This window comes from Pseudophryne corroboree (assembly GCF_028390025.1).
Source record: "Pseudophryne corroboree isolate aPseCor3 chromosome 3 unlocalized genomic scaffold, aPseCor3.hap2 SUPER_3_unloc_47, whole genome shotgun sequence".
In the NCBI taxonomy this organism is placed as follows: Eukaryota; Metazoa; Chordata; class Amphibia; order Anura; family Myobatrachidae; genus Pseudophryne; species Pseudophryne corroboree.
The window spans coordinates 603,603-625,674 of record NW_026967538.1 but is presented as its reverse complement, the minus strand read 5'-3'; the positions used below and the strand labels follow the sequence as shown (position 1 = coordinate 625,674).

The following is a 22,072-nucleotide window of genomic DNA, read 5'->3' as shown; positions in this document are numbered from 1 at the left end:
ACTGAGATCATGTGGGATTACTAGAGGTGACATGGGCTGTGCAGTAATATAACATCGCCTGTGTATACATTTAGGTAACACTGAGAGATCATGTGGTATTACTAGAGGTGACATGGGCTGTGCAGTAATATAACATCGCCTGTGCATACATTTAGGTAACACTGAGATCATGTGAGATTACTAGAGGTGACATGGACTGTGCAGTAATATAACATCGCCTGTGCATACATTTAGGTAACACTGAGACCATGTGGGATTACTAGAGGTGACATGGGCTGTGCAGTAATATAACATTACCTGTGCATACATTTAGGTATCACTGAGATCATGTGGGATTACTAGAGGTGACATGGGCTGTGTAGTAATATAACATCGCCTGTGCATACATTTAGGTAACACTGAGAGATCATGTGGGATTACTAGAGGTGACATGGGCTGTGCAGTAATATAACATTACCTGTGCATACATTTAGGTATCACTGAGATCATGTGGGATTACTAGAGGTGACATGGGCTGTGTAGTAATATAACATCGCCTGTGCATACATTTAGGTAACACTGAGAGAACATGTGGGATTACTAGAGGTGACATGGGCTGTGCAGTAATATAACATCGCCTGTGCATAAATTTAGGTAACACTGACAGATCATGTGGGATTATTAGAGGTGACATGGGCTGTGCAGTAATATAACATCGCCTGTGCATACATTTAGGTAACACTGAGATCATGTGGGATTACTAGAGGTGACATGGGCTGTGCAGTAATATAACATCGCCTGTGTATACATTTAGGTAACACTGAGAGATCATGTGGTATTACTAGAGGTGACACGGGCTGTGCAGTAATATAACATCGCCTGTGCATACATTTAGATATCACTGAGATCATGTTGGATTACTAGAGGTGACATGGGCTGTGTAGTAATATAACATCGCCTGTGCATACATTTAGGTAACACTGAGAGAACATGTGGGATTACTAGAGGTGACATGGACTGTGCAGTAATATAACATCGCCTGTGCATACATTTAGGTAACACTGAGAGATCATGTGGGATTACTAGAGGTGACATGGGCTGTGTAGTAATATAACATCGCCTGTGTATACATTTAGGTAACACTGAGATCATGTGGTATTACCAGAGGTGACATGGGCTGTGCAGTAATATAACATCGCCTGTGCATACATTTAGGTAACACTGAGATCATGTGGGATTACTAGAGGTGACATGGGCTGTGCAGTAATATAACATCGCCTGTGTATACATTTAGGTAACACTGAGAGATCATGTGGTATTACTAGAGGTGACACGGGCTGTGCAGTAATATAACATCGCCTGTGCATACATTTAGATATCACTGAGATCATGTTGGATTACTAGAGGTGACATGGGCTGTGTAGTAATATAACATCGCCTGTGCATACATTTAGGTAACACTGAGAGAACATGTGGGATTACTAGAGGTGACATGGGCTGTGCAGTAATATAACATCGCCTGTGCATAAATTTAGGTAACACTGACAGATCATGTGGGACTATTAGAGGTGATATGGGCTGTGCAGTAATATAACATCGCCTGTGCATACATTTAGGTAACACTGAGATCATGTGGGATTACTAGAGGTGACATGGGCTGTGCAGTAATATAACATCGCCTGAGCATACATTTAGGTAACACTGAGATCATGTGGGATTACTAGAGGTGACATGGGCTGTGCAGTAATATAACATCGCCTGTGCATACATTTAGGTAACACTGAGATCATGTGGGATTACTAGAGGTGACATGGGCTGTGTAATAATATAACATCGCCTGTGCATACATTTAGGTAACACTGAGAGATCATGTGGGATTACTAGAGCTGACATGGGCTGTGTAGTAATATAACATCGCCTGTGCATACAATTAGGTAACACCGAGAGATCATGTGGGATTACTAGAGGTGACATGGGCTGTGCAGTAATATAACATCACCTGTGCATACATTTGGGTAACATTGAGATATCATGTGGGATTACTAGAGGTGACATGGGCTGTGTAGTAATATAACATCGCCTTTGCATACATTTAGGTAACACTGAGATCATGTGGTATTACCAGAGGTGACATGGGCTGTGCAGTAATATAACATCGCATGTGCATACATTTAGGTAACACTGAGATCATGTGGGATTACCAGAGGTGACATGGGCTGTGCAGTAATATAACATCGCCTGTGCATACATTTAGATAACACTGAGATCATGTGGGATTACTAGAGGTGACATGGGCTGTGCAGTAATATAACATCACCTGTGCATACATTTAGGTAACACTGAGATCATGTGGGATTACTAGAGGTGACATGGGCTGTGCAGTAATATAACATCGCCTGTGTATACATTTAGGTAACACTGAGAGATCATGTGGTATTACTAGAGGTGACACGGGCTGTGCAGTAATATAACATCGCCTGTGCATACATTTAGGTATCACTGAGATCATGTGGGATTACTAGAGGTGACATGGGCTATGTAGTAATATAACATCGCCTGTGCATACATTTAGGTAACACTGAGAGAACATGTGGGATTACTAGAGGTGACATGGGCTGTGCAGTAATATAACATCGCCTGTGCATAAATTTAGTTAACACTGACAGATCATGTGGGATTATTAGAGGTGACATGGGCTGTGCAGTAATATAACATCGCCTGTGCATACATTTAGGTAACACTGAGACCATGTGGGATTACTAGAGGTTACAGGGGCTGTGCAGTAATATAACATCGCCTGTGCATACATTTAGGTAACACAGAGAACAGGTGGGATTACTAGAGGTGACATGGGCTGTGCAGTAATATAACATCGCCTGTGCATACATTTAGATAACACTGAGATCATGTGGGATTACTAGAGGTGACATGGGCTGTGCAGTAATATAACATCGCCTGTGCATACATTTAGGTAACACTGAGATCATGTGGGATTACTAGAGGTGACATGGGCTGTGCAGTAATATAACATTGCCATGTGCATACATTTATGTAACACTGAGAGAACATGTGGGATTACTAGAGGTGACATGGACTGTGCAGTAATATAACATCGCCTGTGCATACATTAAGGTAACACTGAGATCATGTGGTATTACCAGAGGTGACATGGGCTGTGCAGTAATATAACATCGCCTGTGCATACATTTAGGTAACACTGAGAGATTATGTGGGATTACTAGAGGTGACATGGGCTGTGCAGTAATATAACATCGCCTGTGCATACATTTAGATAACACAGAGATCATGTGGGATTACTAGAGGTGATATGGGCTGTGCAGTAATATAACATCGCATGTGCATACATTTAGATAACACAGAGATCATGTGGGATTACTAGAGGTGACATGGGCTGTGCAGTAATATAACATCGCCTGTGCATACATTTAGATAACACTGAGAGATCATGTGGTATTACTAGAGGTGACATGGGCTGTGCATTAATATAACATCGCCTGTGCATACATATAGGTAACACTGAGAGACCATGTGGGATTACTAGAGGTGACATGGACTGTGCAGTAATATAACATCGCCTGTGCATACATTTAGGTAACACTGAGAGATCATGTAGGATTACTAGAGGTGACATGGGCTGTGCAGTAATATAACATCGCCTGTGCATACATTTAGATAACACTGAGAGATCATGTGGGATTACTAGAGGCGACATGGGCTGTGCAGTAATATAACATCGCCTGTGCATACATTTAGATAACACTGAGAGATCATGTGGGATTACTAGAGGTGACATGGGCTGTGCAGTAATATAATATCACCTGTGCATACATTTAGGTAACACTGAGAGATCATGTGGGACTACTAGATGTGACATGGGCTGTGCAGTAATATAACATCGCCTGTGCATACATTTAGATAACACAGAGATCATGTGGGATTACTAGAGGTGACATGGGCTGTGCAGTAATATAACATTGCCTGTGCATACATTTAGATAACACTGAGAGATCATGTGGGATTACTAGAGGTGACATGGGCTGTGCAGTAATATAACATCGCCTGTGCATACATTTAGGTAACACTGAGATCATGTCGGATTACTAGAGATGACATGGGCTGTGCAGTAATATAACATCGCCTGTGCATACATTTAGGTAACACTGAGAGATCATGTGGGATTACTAGAGATGACATGGGCTGTGTAGTAATATAACATCGCCTGTGCATACATTTAGGTAACACTGAGAGATCATGTGGGATTACTAGAGGTGACATGGGCTGTGCAGTAATATAACATCGCCTGTGCATACATTTAGGTAACACTGAGAGATCATGTGGGATTACTAGAGGTGACATGGGCTGTGTAGTAATATAACATCACCTGTGCATACATTTAGATAACACTGAGATCATGTGGGATTACTAGAGGTGACATGGGCTGTGCAGTAATATAACATCGCCTGTGCATACATTTAGGTAACAATGAGATCATGTGGGATTACTAGAGGTGACATGGGCTGTGCAGTAATATAACATTGCCTGTGCATACATTTAGGTAACACTGAGAGATCATGTGGGATTACTAGAGGTGACATGAGCTGTGCATTAATATAACATCGCCTGTGCATACATTTAGGTAACACTGAGAGATCATGTAGGATTACTAGAAGTGACATGGGCTGTGCAGTAATATAACATCGCCTGTGCATACATTTAGGTAACACTGAGAGATCATGTGGGATTACTAGAGGTGACGTGGGCTGTGCAGTAATATAACATAGCCTGTGCATACATTTAGGTAACACTGAGAGATCATGTGGGATTACTAGAGGTGACATGGGCTGTGCAGTAATATAACATCGCCTGTGCATACATTTAGGTAACACTGAGAGATCATGTGGGATTACTAGAGGTGACATGGGCTGTGCAGTAATATAACATCGCCTGTGCATACATTTAGGTAACACTGAGAGACCATGTGGGATTACTAGAGGTTACAGGGGCTGTGCAGTAATATAACATCGCCTGTGCATACATTTAGGTAACACAGAGAACAGGTGGGATTACTAGAGGTGACATGGGCTGTGCAGTAATATAACATCGCCTGTGCATACATTTAGGTAACACTGAGATCATGTGGGATTACTAGAGGTGACATGGGCTGTGCAGTAATATAACATCGCCTGTGCATACATTTAGGTAACACAGAGATCATGTGGGATTACTAGAGGTGACATGGGCTGTGTAGTAATATAACATCGCCTGTGCATACATTTAGGTAACACTGAGATCATGTGGGATTACCAGAGGTGACATGGGCTGTGCAGTAATATAACATCGCCTGTGCATACATTTAGATAACACTGAGATCATGTGGGATTACTAGAGGTGACATGGGCTGTGCAGTAATATAACATCACCTGTGCATACATTTAGGTAACACTGAGATCATGTGGGATTACTAGAGGTGACATGGGCTGTGCAGTAATATAACATCGCCTGTGTATACATTTAGGTAACACTGAGAGATCATGTGGTATTACTAGAGGTGACACGGGCTGTGCAGTAATATAACATCGCCTGTGCATACATTTAGGTATCACTGAGATCATGTGGGATTACTAGAGGTGACATGGGCTATGTAGTAATATAACATCGCCTGTGCATACATTTAGGTAACACTGAGAGAACATGTGGGATTACTAGAGGTGACATGGGCTGTGCAGTAATATAACATCGCCTGTGCATAAATTTAGTTAACACTGACAGATCATGTGGGATTATTAGAGGTGACATGGGCTGTGCAGTAATATAACATCGCCTGTGCATACATTTAGGTAACACTGAGACCATGTGGGATTACTAGAGGTTACAGGGGCTGTGCAGTAATATAACATCGCCTGTGCATACATTTAGGTAACACAGAGAACAGGTGGGATTACTAGAGGTGACATGGGCTGTGCAGTAATATAACATCGCCTGTGCATACATTTAGATAACACTGAGATCATGTGGGATTACTAGAGGTGACATGGGCTGTGCAGTAATATAACATCGCCTGTGCATACATTTAGGTAACACTGAGATCATGTGGGATTACTAGAGGTGACATGGGCTGTGCAGTAATATAACATTGCCATGTGCATACATTTATGTAACACTGAGAGAACATGTGGGATTACTAGAGGTGACATGGACTGTGCAGTAATATAACATCGCCTGTGCATACATTAAGGTAACACTGAGATCATGTGGTATTACCAGAGGTGACATGGGCTGTGCAGTAATATAACATCGCCTGTGCATACATTTAGGTAACACTGAGAGATTATGTGGGATTACTAGAGGTGACATGGGCTGTGCAGTAATATAACATCGCCTGTGCATACATTTAGATAACACAGAGATCATGTGGGATTACTAGAGGTGATATGGGCTGTGCAGTAATATAACATCGCATGTGCATACATTTAGATAACACAGAGATCATGTGGGATTACTAGAGGTGACATGGGCTGTGCAGTAATATAACATCGCCTGTGCATACATTTAGATAACACTGAGAGATCATGTGGTATTACTAGAGGTGACATGGGCTGTGCATTAATATAACATCGCCTGTGCATACATATAGGTAACACTGAGAGACCATGTGGGATTACTAGAGGTGACATGGACTGTGCAGTAATATAACATCGCCTGTGCATACATTTAGGTAACACTGAGAGATCATGTAGGATTACTAGAGGTGACATGGGCTGTGCAGTAATATAACATCGCCTGTGCATACATTTAGATAACACTGAGAGATCATGTGGGATTACTAGAGGCGACATGGGCTGTGCAGTAATATAACATCGCCTGTGCATACATTTAGATAACACTGAGAGATCATGTGGGATTACTAGAGGTGACATGGGCTGTGCAGTAATATAATATCACCTGTGCATACATTTAGGTAACACTGAGAGATCATGTGGGACTACTAGATGTGACATGGGCTGTGCAGTAATATAACATCGCCTGTGCATACATTTAGATAACACAGAGATCATGTGGGATTACTAGAGGTGACATGGGCTGTGCAGTAATATAACATTGCCTGTGCATACATTTAGATAACACTGAGAGATCATGTGGGATTACTAGAGGTGACATGGGCTGTGCAGTAATATAACATCGCCTGTGCATACATTTAGGTAACACTGAGATCATGTCGGATTACTAGAGATGACATGGGCTGTGCAGTAATATAACATCGCCTGTGCATACATTTAGGTAACACTGAGAGATCATGTGGGATTACTAGAGATGACATGGGCTGTGTAGTAATATAACATCGCCTGTGCATACATTTAGGTAACACTGAGAGATCATGTGGGATTACTAGAGGTGACATGGGCTGTGCAGTAATATAACATCGCCTGTGCATACATTTAGGTAACACTGAGAGATCATGTGGGATTACTAGAGGTGACATGGGCTGTGTAGTAATATAACATCACCTGTGCATACATTTAGATAACACTGAGATCATGTGGGATTACTAGAGGTGACATGGGCTGTGCAGTAATATAACATCGCCTGTGCATACATTTAGGTAACAATGAGATCATGTGGGATTACTAGAGGTGACATGGGCTGTGCAGTAATATAACATTGCCTGTGCATACATTTAGGTAACACTGAGAGATCATGTGGGATTACTAGAGGTGACATGAGCTGTGCATTAATATAACATCGCCTGTGCATACATTTAGGTAACACTGAGAGATCATGTAGGATTACTAGAAGTGACATGGGCTGTGCAGTAATATAACATCGCCTGTGCATACATTTAGGTAACACTGAGAGATCATGTGGGATTACTAGAGGTGACGTGGGCTGTGCAGTAATATAACATAGCCTGTGCATACATTTAGGTAACACTGAGAGATCATGTGGGATTACTAGAGGTGACATGGGCTGTGCAGTAATATAACATCGCCTGTGCATACATTTAGGTAACACTGAGAGATCATGTGGGATTACTAGAGGTGACATGGGCTGTGCAGTAATATAACATCGCCTGTGCATACATTTAGGTAACACTGAGAGACCATGTGGGATTACTAGAGGTTACAGGGGCTGTGCAGTAATATAACATCGCCTGTGCATACATTTAGGTAACACAGAGAACAGGTGGGATTACTAGAGGTGACATGGGCTGTGCAGTAATATAACATCGCCTGTGCATACATTTAGGTAACACTGAGATCATGTGGGATTACTAGAGGTGACATGGGCTGTGCAGTAATATAACATCGCCTGTGCATACATTTAGGTAACACAGAGATCATGTGGGATTACTAGAGGTGACATGGGCTGTGTAGTAATATAACATCGCCTGTGCATACATTTAGGTAACACTGAGAGATCATGTGGGATTACTAGAACTGACATGGGCTGTGTAGTAATATAACATCGCCTGTGCATACATTTAGGTAACACTGAGAGATCATGTGGGATTACTAGAACTGACATGGGCTGTGTAGTAATATAACATCGCCTGTGCATACATTTAGGAAACACCGAGAGATCATGTGGGATTACTAGAGGTGACATGGGCTGTGCAGTAATATAACATCACCTGTGCATACATTTTGGTAACATTGAGATATCATGTGGGATTACTAGAGGTGACATGGGCTGTGTAGTAATATAACATCGCATGTGCATACATTTAGGTAACACTGAGATCATGTGGTATTACCAGAGGTGCCATGGGCTGTGCAGTAATATAACATCGCATGTGCATACATTTAGGTAACACTGAGATCATGTGGTATTACCAGAGGTGACATGGGCTGTGCAGTAATATAACATCGCCTGTGCATACATTTAGGTAACACTGAGAGATCATGTGGGATTACAAGAGGTGACATGGGCTGTGTAGTATTATAACATCACCTGTGCATACATTTAGATAACACTGAGATCATGTGGGATTACTAGAGGTGACATGGGCTGTGCAGTAATATAACATCACCTGTGCATACATTTAGGTAACACTGAGATCATGTGGGATTACTAGAGGTGACATGGGCTGTGCAGTAATATAACATCGCCTGTGTATACATTTAGGTAACACTGAGAGATCATGTGGTATTACTAGAGGTGACATGGGCTGTGCAGTAATATAACATCGCCTGTGCATACATTTAGGTATCACTGAGATCATGTGGGATTACTAGAGGTGACATGGGCTGTGTAGTAATATAACATCGCCTGTGCATACATTTAGGTAACACTGAGAGAAAAGGTGGGATTACTAGAGGTGACATGGGCTGTGCAGTAATATAACATCGCCTGTGCATACATTTAGGTATCACTGAGATCATGTGGGATTACTAGAGGTGACATGGGCTGTGTAGTAATATAACATCACCTGTGCATACATTTAGGTAACACTGAGAGATCATGTGGGATTACTAGAGGTGACATGGGCTGTGTAATAATATAACATCGCCTGTGCATACATTTAGGTAACACTGAGAGATCATGTGGGATTACTAGAGCTGACATGGGCTGTGTAGTAATATAAAATCGCCTGTGCATACATTTAGGTAACACCGAGAGATCATGTGGGATTACTAGAGGTGACATGGGATGTGCAGTAATATAACATCACCTGTGCATACATTTGGGTAACATTGAGATATCATGTGGGATTAATAGAGGTGACATGGGCTGTCTAGTAATATAACATCGCCTTTGCATACATTTAGGTAACACTGAGATCATGTGGGATTACTAGAGGTGACATGGGCTATGCAGTAATATAATATAGCCTGTGCATACATTTAGGTAACACTGAGATCATGTGGTATTACCAGAGGTGACATGGGCTGTGCAGTAATATAACATCGCATGTGCATACATTTAGGTAACACTGAGATCATGTGGGATTACCAGAGGTGACATGGGCTGTGCAGTAATACAACATCGCCTGTGCATACATTTAGGTAACACTGAGAGATCATGTGGGATTACTAGAGGTGACATGGGCTGTGTAGTATAACATCACCTGTGCATACATTTAGATAACACTGAGATCATGTGGGATTACTAGAGGTGACATGGGCTGTGCAGTAATATAACATCACCTGTGCATACATTTAGGTAACACTGAGATCATGTGGGATTACTAGAGGTGACATGGGCTGTGCAGTAATATAACATCGCCTGTGTATACATTTAGGTAACACTGAGAGATCATGTGGTATTACTAGAGGTGACACGGGCTGTGCAGTAATATAACATCGCCTGTGCATACATTTAGGTATCACTGAGATCATGTGGGATTATTAGAGGTGACATGGGCTCTGCAGTAATATAACATCGCCTGAGCATACATTTAGGTAACACTGAGATCATGTGGGATTACTAGAGGTGACATGGGCTGTGCAGTAATATAACATCGCCTGTGCATACATTTAGGTAACACTGAGATCATGTGGGATTACTAGAGGTGACATGGGCTATGCAGTAATATAACATAGCCTGTGCATACATTTAGGTAACACTGAGATCATGTGGTATTACCAGAGGTGACATGGGCTGTGCAGTAATATAACATCGCATGTGCATACATTTAGGTAACACTGAGATCATGTGGGATTACCAGAGGTGACATGGGCTGTGCAGTAATATAACATCACCTGTGCATACATTTGGGTAACATTGAGATATCATGTGGGATTACTAGAGGTGACATGGGCTGTCTAGTAATATAACATCGCCTCTGCATACATTTAGGTAACACTGAGATCATGTGGGATTACTAGAGGTGACATGGGCTATGCAGTAATATAACATAGCCTGTGCATACATTTAGGTAACACTGAGATCATGTGGTATTACCAGAGGTGACATGGGCTGTGCAGTAATATAACATCGCATGTGCATACATTTAGGTAACACTGAGATCATGTGGGATTACCAGAGGTGACATGGGCTGTGCAGTAATATAACATCGCCTGTGCATACATTTAGGTAACACTGAGAGATCATGTGGGATTACTAGAGGTGACATGGGCTGTGTAGTATAACATCACCTGTGCATACATTTAGATAACACTGAGATCATGTGGGATTACTAGAGGTGACATGGGCTGTGCAGTAATATAACATCACCTGTGCATACATTTAGGTAACACTGAGAGAACATATGGGATTACTAGAGGTGACATGGGCTGTGCAGTAATATAACATCGCCTGTGCATAAATTTAGTTAACACTGACAGATCATGTGGGATTATTAGAGGTGACATGGGCTGTGCAGTAATATAACATCGCCTGTGCATACATTTAGTTAACACTGAGTTCATGTGGGATTACTAGAGGTGACATGGGCTCTGCAGTAATATAACATCGCCTGAGCATACATTTAGGTAACACTGAGATCATGTGGGATTACTAGAGGTGACATGGGCTGTGCAGTAATATAACATCGCCTGTGCATACATTTAGGTAACACTGAGATCATGTGGGATTACTAGAGGTGACATGGGCTGTGCAGTAATATAACATTGCCATGTGCATACATTTAGGTAACACTGAGAGAACATGTGGGATTACTAGAGGTGACATGGACTGTGCAGTAATATAACATCGCCTGTGCATACATTTAGGTAACACTGAGATCATGTGGTATTACCAGAGGTGACATGGGCTGTGCAGTAATATAACATCGCCTGTGCATACATTTAGGTAACACTGAGAGATTATGTGGGATTACTAGAGGTGATATGGGCTGTGCAGTAATATAACATCGCATGTGCATACATTTAGATAACACAGAGATCATGTGGGATTACTAGAGGTGACATGGGCAGTGCAGTAATATAACATCGCCTGTGCATACATTTAGATAACACAGAGATCATGTGGGATTACTAGAGGTGAAATGGGCTGTGCAGTAATATAACATCACATGTGCATACATTTAGGTTACACTGAGATCATGTGGGATAACTAGAGGTGATATGGGCTGTGCAGTAATATAACATCGCCTGTGCATACATTTAGATAACACTGAGAGATCATGTGGTATTACTAGAGGTGACATGGGCTGTGCAGTAATATAACATCGCCTGTGCATACATTTAGGTAACACTGAGAGACCATGTGGGATTACTAGAGGTGACATGGACTGTGCAGTAATATAACATCGCCTGTGCATACATTTAGGTAACACTGAGAGATCATGTAGGATTACTAGAGGTGACATGGGCTGTGCAGTAATATAACATCGCCTGTGCATACATTTAGATAACACTGAGAGATCATGTGGGATTACTAGAGGCGACATGGGCTGTGCAGTAATATAACATCGCCTGTGCATACATTTAGATAACACTGAGAGATCATGTGGGATTACTAGAGGTGACATGGGCTGTGCAGTAATATAACATCACCTATGCATACATTTAGGTAACACTGAGAGATCATGTGGGACTACTAGAGGTGACATGGGTTGTGCAGTAATATAACATCGCCTGTGCATACATTTAGATAATACAGAGATCATGTGGGATTACTAGAGGTGAAATGGGCTGTGCAGTAATATAACATCGCCTGTGCATACATTTAGGTAACACTGAGAGACCATGTGGGATTACTGGAGGTGACATGGGCTGTGCAGTAATATAACACCACCTGTGCATACATCTAGGTAACACTGAGATCATGTGGGATTACTAGAGGTGACATGGGCTGTGCAGTAATATAACATCGCCTGTGCATACATTTAGATAACACTGAGAGATCATGTGGGATTACTAGAGGTGACATGGGCTGTGCAGTAATATAACATCACCTGTGCATACATTTAGGTAACACTGAGAGATCATGTGGGATTACTAGAGGTGACATGGGCTGTGCAGTAATATAACATCGCCTGTGCATACATTTAGGTAACACTGAGATCATGTCGGATTACTAGAGATGACATGGGCTGTGCAGTAATATAACATCGCCTGTGCATACACTTAGGTAACACTGAGAGACCATGTGAGATTACTAGTGGTGACATGGACTGTGCAGTAATATAACATCGCCTGTGCATACATTTAGGTAACACTGAGAGATCATGTGGGATTACTAGAGGTGACATGGGCTGTGCAGTAATATAACATCGCCTGTGCATACATTTAGGTAACACAGAGATCATGTGGGATTACTAGAGGTGATATGGGCTGTGCAGTAATATAACATCGCCTGTGTATACATTTAGATAACACAGAGATCATGTGGGATCACTAGAGGTGACATGGGCTGTCTAGTAATATAACATCGCCTGTGCATACATTTAGATAACACTGAGAGATCATGTGGTATTACTAGAGGTGACATGGGCTGTGCAGTAATATAACATCGCCTGTGCATACATTTAGGTAACACTGAGATCATGTGGAATTACTAGAGGTGACATGGGCTGTGCAGTAATATAACATCGCCTGTGCATACATTTAGGTAACACTGAGAGATCATGTGGGATTACTAGAGGTGACATGGACTGTGCAGTAATACAACATCGCCTGTGCATACATTTAGATAACACAGAGATCATGTGTGATTACTAGAGGTGACATGGGCTGTGCAGTAATATAACATCGCCTGTGCATACATTTAGATAACACAGAGATCATGTGGGACTATTAGAGGTGACATGGGCTGTGCAGTAATATAACATCGCCTGTGCATACATTTAGATAACACAGAGATCATGTGGGATTACTAGAGGTGAAATGGGCTGTGCAGTAATATAACATCGCCTGTGCATACATTTAGGTAACACTGAGATCATGTGGGATTACTAGAGGTGACATGGGCTGTGCAGTAATATAACATCACCTGTGCATACATTTAGGTAACACTGAGAGATCATGTGGGACTACTAGAGGTGACATGGGCTGTGCAGTAATATAACATCGCCTGTGCATACATTTAGATAACACAGAGATCATGTGGGATTACTAGAGGTGAAATGGGCTGTGCAGTAATATAACATCACCTGTGCATACATTTAGGTAACACGGAGATCATGTGGGATTACTAGAGGTGACATGGGCTGTGCAGTAATATAACATCGCCTGTGTATACATTTAGGTAACACTGAGAGATCATGTGGTATTACTAGAGGTGACATGGGCTGTGCAGTAATATAACATCGCCTGTGCATACATTTAGGTATCACTGAGATCATGTGGGATTACTAGAGGTGACATGGGCTGTGTAGTAATATAACATCGCCTGTGTATACATTTAGGTAACACTGAGAGAACATGTGGGATTACTAGAGGTGACATGGGCTGTGCAGTAATATAACATCGCCTGTGCATACATTTAGGTAACACTGAGAGATCATGTGGGATTACTAGAGATGACATGGGCTGTGTAGTAATATAACATCGCCTGTGTATACATTTAGGTAACACTGAGAGAACATGTGGGATTACTAGAGGTGACATGGGCTGTGTAGTAATATAACATCACCTGTGCATACATTTAGGTAACACCGAGAGATCATGTGGGATTACTAGAGGTGACATGGGCTGTGCAGTAATATAACATCACCTGTGCATACATTTGGGTAACATTGAGATATCATGTGGGATTACTAGAGGTGACATGGGCTGTCTAGTAATATAACATCGCCTTTGCATACATTTAGGTAACACTGAGATCATGTGGGATTACTAGAGGTGACATGGGCTATGCAGTAATATAACATAGCCTGTGCATACATTTAGGTAACACTGAGATCATGTGGTATTACCAGAGGTGACATGGGCTGTGCAGTAATATAACATTGCATGTGCATACATTTAGGTAACACTGAGATCATGTGGGATTACCAGAGGTGACATGGGCTGTGCAGTAATATAACATCGCCTGTGCATACATTTAGGTAACACTGAGAGATCATGTGGGATTACTAGAGGTGACATGGGCTGTGTAGTATAACATCACCTGTGCATACATTTAGATAACACTGAGATCATGTGGGATTACTAGAGGTGACATGGGCTGTGCAGTAATATAACATCGCCTGTGTATACATTTAGGTAACACTGAGAGATCATGTGGTATTACTAGAGGTGACACGGGCTGTGCAGTAATATAACATCGCCTGTGCATACATTTAGGTATCACTGAGATCATGTGGGATTACTAGAGGTGACATGGGCTGTGTAGTAATATAACATCGCCTGTGCATACATTTAGGTAACACTGAGAGAACATGTGGGATTACTAGAGGTGACATGGGCTGTGCAGTAATATAACATCGCCTGTGCATAAATTTAGTTAACACTGACAGATCATGTGGGATTATTAGAGGTGACATGGGCTGTGCAGTAATATAACATCGCCTGTGCATACATTTAGGTAACACTGAGTTCATGTGGGATTACTAGAGGTGACATGGGCTCTGCAGTAATATAACATCGCCTGAGCATACATTTAGGTAACACTGAGATCATGTGGGATTACTAGAGGTGACATGGGCTGTGCAGTAATATAACATCGCCTGTGCATACATTTAGGTAACACTGAGATCATGTGGGATTACTAGAGGTGACATGGGCTGTGCAGTAATATAACATTGCCATGTGCATACATTTAGGTAACACTGAGATCATGTGGGATTACTAGAGGTGACATGGACTGTGCAGTAATATAACATCGCCTGTGCATACATTTAGATAACACTGAGAGATCATATGGTATTACTAGAGGTGACATGGGCTGTGCAGTAATATAACATCGCCTGTGCATACATTTAGGTAACACTGAGAGACCATGTGGGATTACTAGAGGTGACATGGGCTGTGCAGTAATATAACATCGCCTGTGCATACATTTAGGTAACACTGAGAGATCATGTAGGATTACTAGAGGTGACATGGGCTGTGCAGTAATATAACATCGCCTGTGCATACATTTAGATAACACTGAGAGATCATGTGGGATTACTAGAGGCGACATGGGCTGTGCAGTAATATAACATCGCCTGTGCATACATTTAGATAACACTGAGAGATCATGTGGGATTACTAGAGGTGACATGGGCTGTGCAGTAATATAACAACACCTGTGCATACATTTAGGTAACACTGAGAGATCATGTGGGACTACTAGAGGTGACATGGGCTGTGCAGTAAAATAACATCGCCTGTGCATACATTTAGATAACACAGAGATCATGTGGGATTACTAGAGGTGAAATGGGCTGTGCAGTAATATAACATCACCTGTGCATACATTTAGGTAACACTGAGAGACCATGTGGGATTACTGGAGGTGACATGGGCTGTGCAGTAATATAACATCACCTGTGCATACATCTAGGTAACGCTGAGATCATGTGGGATTACTAGAGGTGACATGGGCTGTGCAGTAATATAACATCGCCTGTGCATACATTTAGATAACACTGAGAGATCATGTGGGATTACTAGAGGTGACATGGGCTGTGCAGTAATATAACATCGCCTGTGCATACATTTAGGTAACACTGAGATCATGTCGGATTACTAGAGATGACATGGGCTGTGCAGTAATATAACATCGCCTGTGCATACACTTAGGTAACACTGAGAGATCATGTGGGATTACTAGAGATGACATGGGTTGTGTAGTAATATAACATCGCCTGTGCATACATTTAGGTAACACTGAGAGATCATGTGGGATTACTAGAGTTGACATGGGCTGTGCAGTAATATAACATCGCCTGTGCATACATTTAGGTAAAACTGAGAGATCATGTGGGATTTCTAGAGGTGACATGGGCTGTGCAGTAATATAACATTGCCTGTGCATACATTTAGGTAACACTGAGAGACCATGTGAGATTACTAGTGGTGACATGGACTGTGCAGTAATATAACATCGCCTGTGCATACATTTAGGTAACACTGAGAGATCATGTGGGATTACTAGAGGTGACATGGGCTGTGCAGTAATATAACATTGCCTGTGCATACATTTAGATAACACAGAGATCATGTGGGATTACTAGAGGTGATATGGGCTGTGCAGTAATATAACATCGCCTGTGCATACATTTAGATAACACAGAGCTCATGTGGGATTACTAGAGGTGATATGGGCTGTGCAGTAATATAACATCGCCTGTGCATACATTTAGATAACACTGAGAGATCATGTGGGATTTCTAGAGGTGACATGGGCTGTGCAGTAATATAACATCGCCTGTGCATACATTTAGGTAACACTGAGAGATCATGTGGGATTACTAGAGGTTACATGGACTGTGCAGTAATACAACATCGCCTGTGCATACATTTAGGTAACACTGAAAGATCATGTGGACTACTAGAGGTGACATGGGCTGTGCAGTAATATAACATCTCCTGTGCATACATTTAGATAACACTGAGAGATTATGTGGGATTACTAGAGGTGACATGGGCTGTGCAGTAATATAACATCGCCTGTGCATACATCTAGGTAACACTGAGATCATGTGGGATTACTAGAGGTGACATGGGCTGTGCAGTAATATAACATCGCCTGTGCATACATTTAGATAACACTGAGAGATTATGTGGGATTACTAGAGGTGACATGGGCTGTGCAGTAATATAACATCGCCTGTGCATACATCTAGGTAACACTGAGATCATGTGGTATTACTAGAGGTGACATGGGCTGTGCAGTAATATAACATCGCCTGTGCATACATTTAGGTAACACTGAGAGATCATGTGGGATTACTAGAGGTGACATGGGCTGTGTAGTAATATAACATCACCTGTGCATACATTTAGGTAACATTGAGATCATGTGGGATTACTGGAGGTGGCCAGGGTTGTGCAGTAATATAACATCGCCTGTGCATACATTTAGGTAACACTGAGATCATGTGGGATTACTAGAGATGACATGGGCTGTGCAGTAATATAACATCGCCTGTGCATACATTTAGATAACACTGAGGTCATGTGGGATTACTAGAGGTGACATGGGCTGTGCAGTAATATAACATCGCCTGTGCATACATTTAGGTAACATTGAGATCATGTGGTATTACTAGAGATGACATGGGCTGTGCAGTAATATAACATCTCCTGTGCATACATTTAGGTAACACTGAGAGATCATGTGGGATTACTAGAGATGACATGGGCTGTGCAGTAATATAACATCGCCTGTGCATACATTTAGGTAACACTGAGAGAACATGTGGGATTACTAGAGATGACATGGGCTGTGCAGTAATATAACATCGCCTGTGCATACATTTAGGTAACACTGAGAGATCATGTGGGATTACTAGAGGTGACATGGGCTGTGCAGTAATATAACATCGCCTGTGCATGCATTTAGGTAACACTGAGATCATGTGGGATTACTAGAGGTGACATGGGCTGTGCAGTAATATAACATCGCCTGTGCATACATTTAGGTAACACAGAGATCATGTGGGATTACTAGAGGTGACATGGGCTGTGCAGTAATATAACATCGAATGTGCATACATTTAGGTAACACTGAGAGATCATGTAGGATTACTAGAAGTGACATGGGCTGTGCAGTAATATAACATCGCCTGTGCATACATTTAGATAACACAGAGATCATGTGGGATTACTAGAGGTGATATGGGCTGTGCAGTAATATAACATCGCCTGTGCATACATTTAGATAACACTGAGAGATTATGTGGGATTACTAGAGGTGACATGGGCTGTGCAGTAATATAACATCGCCTGTGCATACATTTAGGTAACACTGAGATCATGTGGGATTACTAGAGGTGACATGGGCTGTGCAGTAATATAACATCACCTGTGCATACATTTAGGTAACACTGAGATCATGTGGGATTACTAGAGGTGACATGGGCTGTGCAGTAATATAACATCGCCTGTGCATACATTTAGGTAACACTGAGATCATGTGGGATTACCAGAGGTGACATGGGCTGTGCAGTAATATAACATCGCCTGTGCATACATTTAGGTAACACTGAATGATCATGTGGGATTACTAGAGCTGACATGGGCTGTGTAGTAATATAACATCACCTGTGCATACATTTAGGTAACACTGAGATCATGCGGGACTACTAGAGACACTGAGAGAGACACAGAGATTGGAGCCAACCCACACACAGCGCATCACAGGTATAGGGAGACCCTATAGAGTCAGATCTCTATGCTGGTAACACACAGTGACATGATGTGAGTGGGAGAGCAGGAGTATAATAGGGGCTGATGGCTCCTGATGTATGAGATACACCAGAGAGTGTGGGGAGGAGACTGGTCAGATCTCTGGGCTGGTAACACACAGTGACATGATGTGAGGGGGAGAGCAGGAGTATAATAGGAGCTGATGGCTCCTGATGTATGAGATACACCAGAGAGTGTGGGGAGGAGACTGGTCAGATCTCTGGGCTGGTAACACACAGTGACATGATGTGAGGGGGAGAGCAGGAGCATAATAGGGGCTGATGGCTCCTGATGTATGAGATACACCAGAGAGTGTGGGGAGGAGACTGGTCAGATCTCTGGGCTGGTAACACACAGTGACATGATGTGAGGGGGAGAGCAGGAGTATAATAGGAGCTGATGGCTCCTGATGTATGAGATACACCAGAGAGTGTGGGGAGGAGACTGGTCAGATCTCTGGGCTGGTAACACACAGCGACATGATGTGAGGGGGGAGAGCAGGAGTATAATAGAGGCTGATGGCTCCTGATGTATGAGATACACCAGAGAGTGTGGGGAGGAGACTGGTCAGATCTCTGGGCTGGTAACACACAGTGACATGATGTAAGGTGGAGAGCAGGAGTATAATAGGGGCTGATGGATCCTGATGTATGAGATACACTGGAGAGTGTGGGGAGAAGACTGGTCGGATCTCTGGGCTGGTAACACACAGTGACATGATGTGAGGTGGAGAGCAGAGAGTATAATAGAGGTGATGGCTCCTGACTCCACACTGTGAAAATACATATTCCTCATTAGTCTGTACTGACAGAGGAGGGTGTAGGATAAGAGATTGCTGTAGTGACTGAGGAAGGAGAATATGTGACTCTTTTCTGTAATAAATGTTTACAACTCACCTGTGCTGATATCTGTAGGGATCTCCTCTTCCTTACACTGCTGATCCCCCCTCACATACGTCTCTTCTTCTCCCTCTATATCTTCTGCCTTCATATCAGTCACATACGTCTCTTCTTCTCCCTCTATATCTTCTGCCTTTATATCAGTCACATACGTCTCTTCTTCTCCCTCTATATCTTCTGCCTTTATATCAGTCACATACGTGTCTTGTTCTCCCTCTATATCTTCTGCCTTTATAGCAGTCACATACGTCTCTTCTTCTCCCTCTATATCTTCTGCCTTCATATCAGTCACATACGTCTCTTCTTCTCCCTCTGTATCTTTGATTTTAATATTATTTAATTGGGCTTCACCCTATGTAAACAAGACAAATATAATGACACACAGCTCTTCTACACAAATATAGTGACAGTCACTTTGGTATATTGGGGAGACCCTAAATCCCACCTACCTGATCCTCCTGTGGGATCCTGTGATTCTCCTCTGTACAATCCTGGGAATACAGAGGACGGGGACATCTCTCTGGGGTATCTCTGTTACTGGGTCCATCTGTAGGAGACACACAGTGACTGAGTACAGTGTATATATGTGATTATCAGATGATGTATGTATATAGGGGGCCCCCATACCTGCTCTCCCCTGTACAATACATGACAGTCTCCTCTTACCCAGTGATGTGAGGGGCCGGTGATTCTCCATCATCACGTCCTTGTACAGACCCCTGTGTTCCTCTATATACTCCCCCTCCTGCATGGAGACATAGACAGTGACATCCTGACACCTTATAGGCACCTGACACACACAGTGATACAGTCATCACCCAAACACATCCCCTGGTGTTACTGTATAATGTCCCATTCCCAGCAGTCACCTCTCCAGTCATCACCCAGACACGTCCCCTGGTGTTACTGTATAATGCTCCATTCCCAGCAGTCACCTCTCCAGTCATCACCCAGACACGTCCCCTGGTGTTACTGTATAATTTCCCTTTCCCAGCAGTCACCTCTCCAGTCATCACCCAGACACGTCCCCTGGTGTTACTATATAATTTCCCTTTCCCAGCAGTCACCTCTCCAGTTATCACCAGACACATCCCCTGGTGTTACTGTTTAATGCCCTATTCCAAGCAGTCACCTCTCCAGTCACCACCGAGACACGTCCCCTGGTGTTACTGTATAATGCCCCATTCCCAGCAGTCACCTCTCCAGTCATCACCCAGACACATCCCCCGGTGTTACTGTATAATGCCCCATTCCCAGCAGTCACCTCTCCAGTCACCACCGAGACACGTCCCCTGGTGTTACTGTATATAATGTCCCATTCCCAGCAGTCACCTCTCCAGTCATCACCCAGACACAGCCCCTGGTGTAACTGTATAATGTCCCATTCCCAGCAGTCACCTCTCCAGTCAGCAGCTGAATGATCTTGTTGGTGAGTTCCAGGATCTTCTGGTCATTGTGTCTCTCATGTGTCAGTAAGTGAGGTGGAGGCACTGGGATGGGGCTCTGGGTTCTACTCAGTCCTCCTGACACACGGGGATGGCTGCTGAGTTTCTCACACTCATTGGATGACTTCTTCACTACTGTGTAATCCTGTGTAATGGAGGAGACATCAAATATCAATATATACACTCCCAGACCCACTTACCTCCCCAGTCATGTCCCTGTATTATTACAATAGATATGTGATGTCACTGTGATGCTCCCAGATCCCCTCACCTCCCCAGTCATGTCCCTGTATTATTACTATAAATATGTGATGTCACTGTGATGCTCCCAGATACCCTCATGTCCCCAGTCATGTCCCTGTATTATTATTATTGCTATGAGTGATGTCACTGTGACCCTCCGATTCCCTCACCTCCCCAGTCATGTCCATGTATTATTACTATGGATATAAGTGATGTCACTGTGACACTCCCAGATCCCCTC

At 42.7% G+C, this 22,072-nt stretch overlaps 1 protein-coding gene across 1 annotated transcript in view; it reads right to left on the bottom strand.

Annotated features, from left to right (window-relative positions):
* The window catches only part of LOC134984295 (gastrula zinc finger protein XlCGF17.1-like), a 172,174-nt gene extending 151,490 nt beyond the window's left edge, over nucleotides 1–20,684 (bottom strand). The window contains exons 1-2 of the mRNA XM_063949917.1: nucleotides 20,593–20,684; nucleotides 20,141–20,495 (exon numbers count right to left, since the gene is read on the bottom strand). Coding sequence (XP_063805987.1) covers nucleotides 20,141–20,426 — 286 coding nt within the window. The 5' untranslated portion in view covers nucleotides 20,427–20,495; nucleotides 20,593–20,684. The remainder of the gene's footprint in view (nucleotides 1–20,140; nucleotides 20,496–20,592) is intronic.
* Nucleotides 20,685–22,072: the final 1,388 nt, after the last annotated feature.